The sequence below is a fragment of the Coregonus lavaretus genome (assembly GCF_964263955.1).
Source record: "Coregonus lavaretus genome assembly, contig: HAP1_SCAFFOLD_6127, whole genome shotgun sequence".
In the NCBI taxonomy this organism is placed as follows: domain Eukaryota; kingdom Metazoa; phylum Chordata; class Actinopteri; order Salmoniformes; family Salmonidae; genus Coregonus; species Coregonus lavaretus.
The window spans coordinates 7,501-21,713 of NW_028156133.1; the positions used below are offsets into that span (position 1 = coordinate 7,501).

At 42.7% G+C, this 14,213-nt stretch overlaps 1 protein-coding gene across 1 annotated transcript; it reads right to left on the bottom strand.

Annotated features, from left to right (window-relative positions):
- Positions 1-7,969: 7,969 nt before the first annotated feature.
- LOC311126749 (PR domain zinc finger protein 14-like) lies at positions 7,970-12,019 on the bottom strand (the record flags this gene model as incomplete). Its single annotated transcript, XM_084200734.1, has 8 exons — positions 7,970-8,142; positions 8,342-8,561; positions 9,198-9,299; positions 9,621-9,823; positions 10,067-10,337; positions 10,465-10,625; positions 10,802-10,855; positions 11,287-12,019. The coding sequence occupies 8 exons, from the start codon at positions 12,017-12,019 to the stop codon at positions 7,970-7,972; spliced, it is 1,917 nt and encodes a 638-aa protein (XP_084056860.1).
- Between the last annotated feature and the right edge of the window lie 2,194 nt (positions 12,020-14,213).

Below are 14,213 nucleotides of genomic sequence, written 5' to 3' on the forward strand. Positions count from 1 at the left end.
AAATATTTGGAATAAGTCAGAAGCAATGGCAGTTAACGTTACCCTGGGACTGTTATCCCATTTGATTACAAATGGGTTCCTACTGGGATGAAATATTTGGGTATTTAGTTGAGTTCAAATTTGGAGGAAGAAGTGACGGGACTACATTTTTGAGCCACTACTAGTCAAGATTAAGACCAATTTAGAAAAATGGGAAAAAGATCAAAACTTTCTTTATGGAGAAACATGATTAAAGTGGTTGTGGTCCCACAATTTAATTTTATCTCTGCAATGTTACCTATGAATATTCCAAACCGGTATTTTAAACAATATGACAAATTAACTAAATACTTGTTGTGGGATAGGAAGAAAAAAACCCCGGATTAATATGAAGAAGATGTGCTCACCGAGGGATGTAGGAGGCTTAGCTTTACCAGATGTTAAATTTTACAATTTATCATTTGAAATTGCTAAATTGGCTAATCATTGGGGATGCTGGCTTGGATTGGATAACAATACAACGGGAACTAAGTTGTCCTTCAACCCCTGTTGATACTCTGTCACATAGTCTTACAGGGGAGAGGTCTGTTCAAACTCCCAACCCAATTTTGTTACACTCAAAAGAGATGTGGACAACAGTACACAAGATATGTTGAATTTCACATCTAAAACAAGGATACTCATCATTGTGGCACAATCCTAGGCTAAGGATAGGAAAGAAGTCTGTGTACTGGAAACAGTGGTTAATGAAAGTAATTCATACTATAGGTGATCTGTACAATGAAGATGTTTTAATGTCATACTCAGATTTGGTACAAAAATATGATGTGGGAGACAAGGGACATTTCGGGAAATATTTGCAATTGAGAGAATGTTTGTTAACCGGTTATCAACTAAATCCAGGAAAGAACCCAATAGCTGAGTATTTGGAATTACCCAAACATGAAGCAGCCATTTTTGTACTCAATATTTAGTCACCTGCAGAGAAGAGACTGTAAAAACCTCAGAACAATATGGCAAACTGACCTTAAGTGTGAAATTGAGGATGATACCTGGTTGAAGATCTTGTCCAGCTCAGGGAGGAACATAAGGGAAGCGAGGGGGAAACTTACTCAATATAAGATACTACATAGGTTTTATTGGACCCCCAACAAGGCTTCATAAGATGGGGCTGACCGACAATTCTCTGTGTTGGAACTGCCAAAAAGACACAGGGACATTTTTACACGCAATATGGGAATGTACATTAGTGCTACCTTTCCGGAAGGATGTTTTGAAATATCTGGAGGAATGGTTGGGGTTAACAATTCCAGTTTCACAGAGAATATGTCTCTTGGACGATAGAACAGAGTTACCTAATGTAACAAATGAGGAATTTGCACTGATCACTGTTGGTATGGTAACAGCAGCTAGAGTAACCCTTAGAATTTGGAAGGGTCATGCCACTCCTACTCTGAAACAGTGGATAGAACCAATGTTGGAGGTTAGCATTTTTACGTTTATTTATTTGTTCGTTTGTTTGTTTGTGTTTGTTGAATAAAGGGAAAAAAAACGAAATACAACTTTAATAATAAAAACATTTCCTTTTTAATCTGCCTCTTATGTGGTCTAATATCACATAACCATCCTCTCTATTTTGGAATGGTCCAACTCAAGGTGCTATATATATTTTTTAAATGACCCTCCCCTTGTAATGTAAAAAAAAATAATTGCACACCCTCCTACCTCATAGAATTAAGTCAAAATAATGTTTACGACCACAAATAACATGAACTGTAGCAACCCTGTGTTTATAAACGTGGGTATCGACTTTGCCGCTTTCAGCATGCTGTTGTGGCACAGTCAGTGCCGCGCAGGGCTACGGGCCAGAAGGTTGAGGGTTTACCGACCACGGACGAGCTCAGCCGGCTGCAGACAATGATCAGCTAGGGGGAAATCAGATTTGAAATCAGACTGAACAAAGCTATAAACGCAACCTGTAAAGTATTGGTCCCATGTTTCATGAGCTGAAATAAAAGATCCCAGAAATGTTCCATACTCACAAAAAGCTAATTTCTCTCCTTTGTCGAGATAATCCATCCACCTGACAGGTGTGGCATATCAATAAGCTGATTAAACAGCATGATCATTACACAGGTGCACCCACTGAGGAGTACTTCTGTCTGTAATAAAGCCTTTTGTGGGGAAAAACTCATTCTGATTGTCTGATCCTGGCTCCCCAGTGGCTGCACCCCTGCCCAGTCATGGCTCCCCAGTGGATGCACCCCTGCCCAGTCATGGCTCCCCAGTGGATGCACCCCTGCCCAGTCATGGCTCCCCAGTGGATGCACCCCTGCCCAGTCATGGCTCCCCAGTGGATGCACCCCTGCCCAGTCATGGCTCCCCAGTGGCTGCACCCCTGGGTTTCTGTGCCAATGCACCACACAACCAATAAGCAAAGCATACCGACTTCGGGCACTTCAATATCATGGTTTGCATCTTCAACACCATGATCAAATAGACTATGTAAATCTCGACAAACTGAAAAATACATCCCAAACTACCTTGTAGGCCTACCCAATATCGAAGGATCAATGTCAGACTCCCCCATCCTGTTCATCCCTCCATCTCTCCGGTCCCTAAATTACACGTTCTCTCCATTCACTGCCTCTTCATGGAAGTCGAGAGGTTGTATAGAAAGAACAGAGAGGGTTGGCCCAGACCAATGAAGGTTGATTTAGGCCTGTGGACAGACAGTTGTTGAGGGAACATATTTCTCCCATTTGAAGTGTGAGAGGGCTGTTAAACAGTAGGCTGAGGTCTGACCTCTGACCTATGGGGTCAGGGTGACGCCCATCAGTTAGTATTGATCCCAAATGGCACCCTATTCCCTATATAGTGCACTACTCTATGGGCCCTGGTCAAAAGTAGTGCACTATGTAGGGAATAGGGTGCCATTAGGGACGTAGTTATTGTCTGTAACCAGTCAGGGTGAGAGAACTGAGGGACTGGCCTGCCTGGGGCATCAGCCGAACACTCACACTCTTTCTCTCTCGCTCTCTCTCTCTGTCTTTTTCCCCCCTGTCTCTCTCTCTCGCTCTCCCCCTTTTCCCTCTCTCTCTCTCTTTCCCCCTGTCTCTCTCTCTTTTCTCCCTGTCTCTCTCTCTCTCTCTCTTTTCCCCAACTCTCTCTCTCTCTTTTCTCCGTCTCTCTCTCTCTTCTCCCTGTCTCTCTCTCTTCTCCCTGTCTCTCTCTCTCTCTCTTCCCTGTCTCTCTCTCTCTCTCTTTTTTGCCCCTGTCTCTCTCTCTCTTTCACACACACACACGAACCAGAGCGGAGTGCACGAGAGCACTATATTCTAAATGAGTCAGACAGCTCCGCATCCAATCAGCTGAAAGACTCACTACAGTGTGACGTCACCCAGAAGGTCAGGTCAGAGAGCTTGAATTAGGCGCACCACCAAAATCTTAAGCAAAATCAATCTGATGCACAATGAAATTTTGGAACAATTTTCGGACCACAACAAGATATAATAGTAAATCAAACGTACAGAAATAAAGCATACATACTGTTAGTAGCCATCAAATATATTTATCTCATTGACTTGTTTGTCTCTTCGTAATGAACCGCTGGTGAATGAGTGGTGTAATGCTGCTCCTGGTTGTCTGTCTTAGTAAGGTCTGATGACAGTGGGGTTAAAGGTGACATAGCAGAGTACAGAGACACTACCCTGTGTCATCTGTCACACCTCATGCTGCCAAAACAACACCACTAATAATGAATACCGTCTCTCTCCATCTCTCTCTCCGTGTCTCTCTCAGTCCATGTTTTAGGTTAGATCAGCTTGTAACATATCTCTGGGGGTTTCTCTCATGAGATCCCAGATAGTTGGATCATATAGGGATCTATTTTTTGGCTGGCGTTAAGGCAGCACTGGAGTCAAACGCAGCTCTTTGGCAATTTTGACTTGTAAAAGACAGCGCTCTACCATTTTCCAACCATGGCGCCAGGGTTGGTAAATTACCTGTCTTATATCAGCTAGCTTGCGCTGAGGTGGGAGGGTGGAAAATATTTCAGGTGTGTCCTTCACGACGTGCCCCAATGTGCCAATTTCAAGCAGCGCTACTGGTGAAAGTTAAGACTCAAAAGATGGTCTTAGCGGCAACGCAATTGGTTGTAGCGTTGATCTTGCCTAGTCAGTAGCCTATACATAATGTTTAATTAAAATATCACAAGCAGGAAAACAGTCAACAGACATTCACCTTTTTTCTTTATATTTGACATGATTTTTTTGTCCATGTAGCTTCAGGGAAACGTTTGGACTCATCGGGCATATGTGCGATGCCCATTGAATGAAAGGTGTCAGTGACTGTAGGAAGTCTGTTTAGGAATATCAAGTTATTACAATAGACTGATCATTGTTTTCCCTTCATCATTTTGTTTAAAAAAAAAAAGTGCATCATCCACGGTCATGTGTTGGATCTAATTGTCAAATTGCAAAAATTCCTATCGCTGTCCTTGGTTCTGAATCTGCTTGTTGCCTAGGCTATTTCACTGTTCGTTTGTTTACCTTTCACGTGGCAAAGTCACTAACAGGCCATTTCGTTCACTAACAGGCCATATCAACGGCAATAGGCTAACCTTATTATAACGTTAGGACAATGTCTAATTGTCCATGGTTGGAACATGCAGTGGATTTTCGAAATGCGAATGCAATGTGTGTAGAGGAATATTTCCATGTTGAAGCCAATAAAAAAAATAAAAACTAGATTGGCTACATTTTTGGTAGGGTTACTGTTTACTATTTAATAAACGATCTTCAATGGACAGGACAAACATCCATGCCTCTTGCGGAAGAGCCCTTAGGCCTACGTGTGCATACGTTCTGCCTTATGCTCATGGAACGAGAGATGCGATTTATGATCGGATGCTTTCTTAACCGGTCCTATTTAGAAATATTGTTGTTGTTTTAAAAAAAAAATATATTGTTTTTCCTTTCATTTGATTTAAAAAAACAAACGTATTAGAATGATTCACTTTCAATGGGTTTATGTTGAGAACTTACATGGCTCGAATGCAATTAAATTTCGTCTGCTAATTTGATTAGAATTATACACGGTCTTTTTAGGCATTATCAATAGCCTAGTGAATGTAATCTTGCTTATTGACTACGTTTGGCATATCCATGTCCAGACTGCAATTTACAGTAGGCCCAGCCCCTATATCCGTGCAAAAGCTATAGCCGATGTTTAACAATGTATTTGCATATTGAAGCAATGCAATTAGAACAATGTGGACTGCAAACATGTTCAGCATATTTAGTAAATATGGGGCAGGCTATTTAAGAACTAGACTATAATGGACTAAAATTCTAATTGGAGTTGATGACAACGCAATACATAAAAGACCGAAAATACACAACTTAAGGCAACCACATATTTAGCCAAGGAGCACGTTCTGATTGGCCAGTGAGGCGCCAAGCCTCAACACACCCTGAACTTGTATATTTAACTTGTTATATTACTCTCCATCGCTATGTCAAATTGGCTCCAGTTGGTGACAGTGAGAGTTAGGGTAAGGGACAGTCTGTTAGGGTAAGGGACAGTCAGAGAGGAACAGAGGGGGGAGGGTTAAGGTGAGGGTACGGGACAGTCAGAGAGGAGGAGAGGGGAGAGGGTTAAGGTGAGGGTAAGGGACAGTCAGAGAGGAGGAGCAGGGAGGGAGGGGAGAGGAGCAGATGTCATTGGGTCAGTCTCTGTGTCTGTATCCTGCAGCCTCATTGTCTCTCCTCCCCAGCCCACTGTCCCCTGGCCCTCAGACCACCTCATTGTCTCTCCTCCCCAGCCCACTGTCCCCTGGCCCTCAGACCACCTCATTGTCTCTCCTCCCCAGCCCACTGTCCCCTGGCCCTCAGACCACCTCATTGTCTCTCCTCCCCAGCCCACTGTCCCCTGGCCCTCAGACCACCTCATTGTCTCTCCTCCCCAGCCCACTGTCCCCTGGCCCTCAGACCACCTCATTGTCTCTCCTCCCCAGCCCACTGTCCCCTGGCCCTCAGACCACCTCATTGTCTCTCCTCCCCAGCCCACTGTCCCCCTCAGACCACCTCATTGTCTCTCCTCCCCAGCCCACTGTCCCCTGGCCCTCAGACCACCTCATTGCTACCACTCCATTGTCACTTGCCACTTCATTTGGTGCTACTGGGGTTTGTTCATTTTCCCACTGCCAGCATCCCCCCAACCCATCACACACGCAGAGACACATGCACTCACCAGCGCGCGCGCACGCACACACACACACGCACGAGGGCACACACACACACTATCCTCCTCGCTGTCCGAAAAGGGCCAGCTTGGAGCACACACACACACTGTCCTCCTCGCTGTCCGAAAAGGGCCAGCTTGGAGCACACACACACACTGTCCTCCTCGCTGTCCGAAAAGGGCCAGCTTGGAGCACACACACACACTGTCCTCCTCGCTGTCCGAAAAGGGCAAGCTTGGAGCACACACACACACTATCCTCCTCGCTGTCCGAAAAGGGCCAGCTTGGAGCACACACACACACTATCCTCCTCGCTGTCCGAAAAGGGCCAGCTTGGAGCACACACACACACTATCCTCCTCGCTGTCCGAAAAGGGCCAGCTTGGAGCACACACACAGTTGATGTGTGTAGGACACCGCTGAGACCGTTCAGGTGGAACTGAAGGAAGACTCCTTTCTCCCATGAGGGAGGGAGAAAATTATGTATTTGTCTAGTTAAATTCAACAAGAGTCATTCTAATATGTGATACACCTAAAGTAACAAATGAGGATCCTTAATGGCGCGTTAAAGCTCGTTACACAGTAACGTCGCAACTCTGCTTCGGCGGTTCGAACAGTCTTAAAAGTTGTTGTTTTTTACTGAGCATGAAATGAAGTCTGACCGAAAAGTGTAGTAAATGTAAAATGCTTAAACCATCACTTGAATGTGTAGATGTTATTGCTCTACTCGAAGTCTAGGAATCTAAAATTCAGCAGACACAGCTTTTCAACTCTGTAGAGTCTATAGTATGAATCAAATATGAGGAAATTGGTGGACTTATTTTCGGGAACGAAAACCATTAATATAGTCTCATCAGAATTGAATGTCATTGTGTTTCGATATTTCCGCTATTTAAATGAATTAAATGTGTCAACCAAAAATTGATGTAGCCAATTACATTGTAAAATCAACATCAGTCGTCATTGTTTGATGATAATCATGTTTGTTAACTAATGTCTGTAAAGGCACTGTCTTTACAAACAAACTAACCCAATCTTGATTTCATGTTTATTTCATGCTATTATTTAATTCATATTTATTAGACAGCCGATGCTTTTTAACAATTAAATACAGATACACAAACAGTGACTGCTTTTGCAGCCTACAAGAGACGAGAAACAGACAGTCAACGTAAAAAAGCAGTTAGTGATCTAACAGTGAAATATGATTAATTTAGCTAGAGGTAGTATGATAAATATGGTATGCAGATAAATTAACAAGTTTAAATTGATAAACGTTGATTGGGGATGCATGTATACATTCAACACGTTTATACAGTATTTAGCCTAAATAATAACCATAATAATACTAATCCAAGCTTATTTAAATGTAAACTATAAGAAATTGTGCTCACGAACGTTAATAAATGTAGGCTATGTATGTAACATTTCGTTAAAGTCTTGCATTATTAGGCTTCATTGACCAACACCAATAATAACAAAATACCACGAACAACATACGTTTTTTTTTTGCCACAAACAAAACGTATTATTCACATCAAAACAGATTCAAATAAATAAATACATTGAACAAAAACAATTTACAGTGTGTCATACAATACAGTAACGTATTAAATATATTTCCCAAAAGTGATTATTCTAAAACATAAAGCGTGTTGCTTTTGAAAGTGTTATAGCGATTTGAGCTCTACTTGATATTTCCTTGGCAGTCTCTAGAAAAATACCTTCTAATTCTATGGAATGGTTTTAATTCCAGGGTCGATATTCTTGGTTCAGAATCGTCAGGCCAGTGTAGAAGTTCTCCTCGGTCAGTCTTTGCGTCCTGCAGTCCTTGGTGACTGAAAACATCGTTGTTGTATCCTCCAAAGATCCGTTTAGTGAGATGGTAGGAGGAACTGCGGTTTCCGACAGAGGGCCTTCTGTCAATAACGAAAAGATAACGTTTTAGAACGAACATGCCAGATATATTAGGCAATTTAGGTTAGACACATAAGTCAGCATTCTATTTCTATATTTATCCAGTGTATTTTGGTTTTGCACTCAAGATATAGGCCTAGACCCTAGGTACAACCAAAACGTGTCCTATTCCTTCAATATCTATTGACAATCAGATCTTACTTTTGTGACTCTTCATGTGGTTCTTGAGTTCTGTCGCGTCTTGGAAGGTGCTTCCACACACGTCGCACGGGTAGAGTTTATCATTGGCGTGGGTACGTCGGACGTGGCTGTCGTGCGCGGCATGCGAGGCAAAGGCTCTCCCGCAGTGCTTACACTTGAAGGGCCGCTCTCCCGAGTGCTGGCGGATGTGCGTGCGCAGGATGCTGGAAGCGGTGAAGGCCTAGAACAGGGTAGAGGACATAGAAGTTTGAGGACATGAGTGGACTCAATAGGTCTACAGTTCTATCAGAACGGAATACTTTGATAGCCATTGGTTGTTTGGCAAGACTACACATTGGCCAATACAGCAATAGGCTGGCACCAATGCAGGCTTGGCACATTCATTCTGTTATCGAAAATCTGGATTCAATTCGATTTCAAATGCCTTTTCATTTGGATAGTATTTTAAAAGAGCATATAACTAGCATATAGGCTAACATATCATTGTTAAACAGGGGGTTTGGGTTAAACAAAAACATTATTTAAGTAGGCGACATAAAAACTGAGGAAGAAGTAATATCCTGCAAACAACAAAGAAAACGTCTGTTCCTCATAGAGCCATACATTCAGAGTGTAATCTCGGGGCGTGGGGGAACAATAGGGTGGGTACATCTGGCGCTAATCACCATGGAAGTGTCTCGGCGGAGCGTGCCTGCACCGGGAGACAATAACGAGGCCGCTCGCGCCAAATGCACCATGAAATGAGGAAGCTTCTAAATGGTGAGCTCGAGCTCCATCGGGGTCTGCCCACCTACACGCCCAAGGACTCGATGACACACACACACACACACACACACACCTGTCATTCTGTGCTCACCTTGTTACAGTAGACACACTTGTAGGGGCGCTCTCCTGAATGCACACGCATGTGTTTGTTGAGACTGGAGGACTGAGAGAAACTCTTTCCGCACACCGAGCACTGACAAGAGAGAAGGTGACACATTGATTATGGGGAAATTTAGTAATAGTTTACACTGAGTGAACCTTCAGTTACAGATTTAGGAGGAAAGCAGGCCTATATTTGTCACTAACACAGAGGAGAGAGGGGAGATTAGAGAAATCAGCCGACATTAAGTAGGTCCTTCGGGAAATGTGCAGTTTTTTAACACTGAATAAGGGGGTAAAATAAAAGGAGTAGGCATAAAACAAACTATAGATTTAGGGAGAAAGTAGGCCTATAGCCTAATTTTTCAGCACCACTCGGGAATATGTATTATTTAGTAATTATTTGGCATTTTACCTTATGTGGTCGGTGTTTCTCGTGAACGTGTAGGATATGAATCCTCAGTCGGTCTCTCTTCTCGAACGACCTGTCGCAGAGGTGGCACGGGAACTTCCGGTCCCCCTGGTCCACGCAGCGCGTGTACTTCAGGTGTTTGTCTCTGTAGTATTGATAGGCGAACACTTTCCCACACCGATCACACTTAAAACCCTCTCCAGAATCTGAAATAAAAGCAAATGTTATTAGGGAAAACCTTGGTGGATTTTAGTGGCAAGGCTGCAGCTACAAATAAACAGGTGCGATAGATTTATAGAATAATAGAATATATAAGAGTAGAGTATTGTGACGTCTATATGAAAATATTTTCCACAAATGAAGTTCCCACTGGGGAAGAGAAAAGTTTTTATATTCTATTCGAATAAAGATGATTCTGATTCTCTGATTCTATATGAAAATGTCCTTACCTTCATGTGGAAGCATGACGTTCCCCTCCTCCAGCGAGTCTTTCAGAGTGAGAGGAATCCCCAGGAACTGAACATAGCAGTCCCCGTACCAGACCAACAGCTCCTGGCCCGGCTGGATCTCCTTACAGGCCTCGTAGAAGATCTGTGCCTTACTCTGTACCGCGATTAGGTTCTGCTCCTCCGGGAAGCGCGCGCACTTCACCAGGGACATCCAGTTACCGGAAGAGCCCCGGCCATCCACGAAGTGACTCAACCGGCCGTTCTCGAACACCTGGATTAATGGACACAGAGAAAATGTTGTTGTTAAGCAAAAGGTTCAAACAAAAGGTTCAAACTTTTAGCTCACAATACATAAACTAAACACAATATTGTGCACTTAATTAAGCAATTAAACTGACCTCCCACATCAGAGTGTTGTCATCGTATGTTTTGATCTCGCTCGTATTGACCAGTTTCCCCTGAAATGGGCCGAACCGTGTTCCCTTGGTGATGGCGCTCTTCACTGCGAAAACTCCGTAGTGGGACAAACTGCGGTAACTCGTCTGGTGGATAGTTAACCCTGGAAGTGACATTTGAAAACACATTAAAGTTAACACCCTTTACGCAACTTCACAAGTATGAACTGAAAATTCTAACAGAGAGAGAAAGGAAGGAAGGAGAGAGAGATGTTTCCCATGCCAATATAGCCATTTGAATTGAATTGAATTGAATTGAATTGAATTGAGAGAGGCCTACCTTCTGGTAGTTCAAGCGCCGGAGTATTCAAGGTGAGTAGCTCGCTGTTACAAACTGTTGAAGAGAATGTTAAAGTTAGCGATGCTGGTGGTCAATTATGAACATTAGGGCCTACAAATCAAACACAAAACGACCGACAATATGGGCTGGTTTCCCAGACATAGATTAATCTTCCTGGAATTGACAGTTTGATTATTCTTGAAATAGCCATACACATGGACTAAGGTAAACCAATAATCATCAAATCCCAGCTAGAAATACAGAATTAGTGCCTATATGAACGGATTGAATCTCCAGCCCCAATTGGCAATAGCAAGCAATAATGTTATGTTGCATCTAACAATTTAAACTTTTTCCACTACCATAAACCTGTTAGGACAGCTGAAGCAATAACACACGTTTGCTTTTAAGAAAATGACCCACTTTCGATAACATTTCAAAGGTAATTGTGTGACAGAGATATGCGAGAGGCTTTATCTGTCTACCTGAGTTCCCGGGCAGGGCTACTCCTGAGATGGCGTGACCGGTATTCTGCTCCTGTCTCCGGGTATATCCGTACAGCACAGTGAACAGATCATCCTCGCTGAAACTATAAGTGCGCGTTTTCTTCGATGATAATTCGGTTCCCCTGAGGTGGAACAAACTTGCTTTGGACGGCGAGACCGAGTGAGCAGAAGACCTCTCGCTTGAGGCAGGACTGCTGAAGTCTGATAACGGCCCAGTAGCGTGCTCGATCACCACCGTCGCCAGCTCCTCGTGCTTGGAGTAAATCGTTTGTCCCACTCCCGGCATCATCCGATTGAAATACGGGATGTTCGACGTGTTGAAGATCTGCTCATGGAGCACGTTAACGGCGTGGCCGTCGTGGCCGAAGAATGAGGGGTTCCGGTCGGTGAAGTTGAACGGCATGACTGCCTGGGTGTCTGTGACTAGCCGTCCCAGGGACTTGATTGGGTGGAGGGGCTGCTGAGAGCACCTGAAGATGTCCATGTAATGGTGGGCTCCGGGCAGCGGGGCAGCGTAGTAACCCGAGCCCGGGACAGGGCTGCCTTTGAGGGGGTTGGAGTGGAACGGCTTGTCCTTCACGGCGGGGATGCTGGACAGAGACACAGACATCACAGCAGGCGAGGAGGCAGAGCCGATCTGGGATGATTTGAATCGGAATGGTGTAGCTATTCTGCCTGGAGAGAGAAAGAGGTGGAGAGATTTTAGCTCCATCTCCAGAAATGATCTTAAATAGTTTCGCTTCTGAAATGAAAATGTACCTCTCTAGTTTATTTGATAGATTTTTTGAAGAATCATTTTTAAAAAAATCAAATCGGTTAGCATACAGTAAAGAGATTTGGTAACGAACAAATTAAGTATGATTGTTAGATCTCTGCTCAAAATACATTTAGTTGAATAACATTGTAATTATGCACATTTTCTCAATCAAAATATTTCTGTGTAAATCCACAATAGGCATGTCAATTAACGAAAGAAAATGTTGCATTTCAATTATCGCACAATATGAAAAGGTCATTTTTTGTTTTCACCTATTAGCTAATAATACAAATATTATTTAACTACATCAATTTAACAAGATCGAACTCCTGCAGATATCAATATTTCCAAAATCGCAATGCTAATTATATTAAAAGCCACACATATTTTTCGTCATTTTACAAATGTATGAACATATTCCATGGATTTTTACCAAACTTACACGGTTCTTTAGCATCCTACTGAATTCACAGCACTTAGCCTACAATCAAAAACCAGTTGTTTGGGCATTTTTTCCATTTCGCAAAAACACACAACTGATGTTCATCAATATCTTTAAATTGGTGCTTGTGCCTGCAAAGTAAACTACTTTAAATTGGCACTTGACTGTGCATCCCTGTAAACGAGCAGGATGAGTTGTAGGTGCCGTGGCTCCCCGTCACAGGGCCGGGTAGTGGGTGGGTGGTAGCCAGCGGTAACTGAGACAAATCAGGGTCATGACACTCAAATTAAAGAACACCGGGTCAGCGGCAGAGGTCAACATTAATGAAGCTATTGCAAGTCACCACTCCTTTAAAAAGCATTAGGGCGTTATAGGGCGAGACCGGTTCAATGGCTATTAACAACGGGTTAATAAGGAACTTCGTATAATGTATCTGAATAATATTGGCTATAGAAATAAGAAACTAAAGTGATGAGGATTACAAGAAACATAGGCAATATAAGGAAAAGTCTTGCCTGAAAGGGATTTTACACATAGTAGGCTAATAATAATGTCATAACATTTCAAACCAGTTAAATATTTGCGAAATATGAATCTTAATGTCTGACTTACCTCAAAGGAGAATATTTATACGTCTGAAATTGATGTAGTCGAATCCATCCCACGTTCCAAAGATTGTTTTGGGTTTCAAAAGACAACCGCTTATTTGGCTACAACACTTGTTGATATGTGCTTGGGATATTGATGATAGAATCCCGTGAAGGTAAAGTAGAGAGAGAGAGAGAGACCGGAGTAGTAGGATACTTTCCGGCTTTGTGTTTGTTGTTCTGTGTCCTACTGAACTGAAGGCTGTATACAGAACGGCTAAGTGTACGGACTCGTAAAGGTCTCGGGATGCTGCTCTACTCTCTCCTGCTATTGGTCAGAGATCAGCTCGGGTCACCCGGCGTGCGTCTCAAACCCCAGGAGGATTTCACCTTTTCACCGACACACGCATGCAGGCGCGCGCGCGCACACACGTTTTTACATTGTTATAAACATTTTTTTTTTTTAAACGTGTCCCAAAAACAAATATTTTGGTAGGCCTATTGTGAGCAACAACTTTAATTTAAAATCGAACATCAACTCGATTTATGTCACCTCATTAATTTTTTTTTTTTGTTGATAAATGAAGATGAGGACATAGCCTATAAAACATTCGTTTTCTAAAAAAAATATAACAGGACACAGAAATCCTATGTTGCCTAATATCCGATTATGTTGCTTACTTCTATAAATGTATAAATGAACCTAATTCCGTAAATCAAAATACTATAAAGATGAAGTGTTGTTATTATACCACTGGGAAGAAAATCCATAGGCCTTAAGTGTTTGCAGAAGCCTATAAACCAGCGTTTCCCAAACTCGGTCCTTGGGACCCTGAGGGGTGCACGTTTTGGTTTTTGCCCTAACACTACACAGCTGATTCAAATGATCAAAGCTTGATGATTAGTACATTTTTTTTGTGAACCAGCTGTGTAGTGCTAGGGCAAAAAACAAAACGTGCACCGAGTTTGTGAAACCATGCATAAAGGAACGAATCGATTTCTGTTAGAACCAATAGACCTAGCTAATAATTTAACGAATCATTCAGAGGACCATAAAAATCCTCATCAGTAACCACATTTCCATCCAAAGATTTCATGCAGAACTTTAGATTTTTATTCG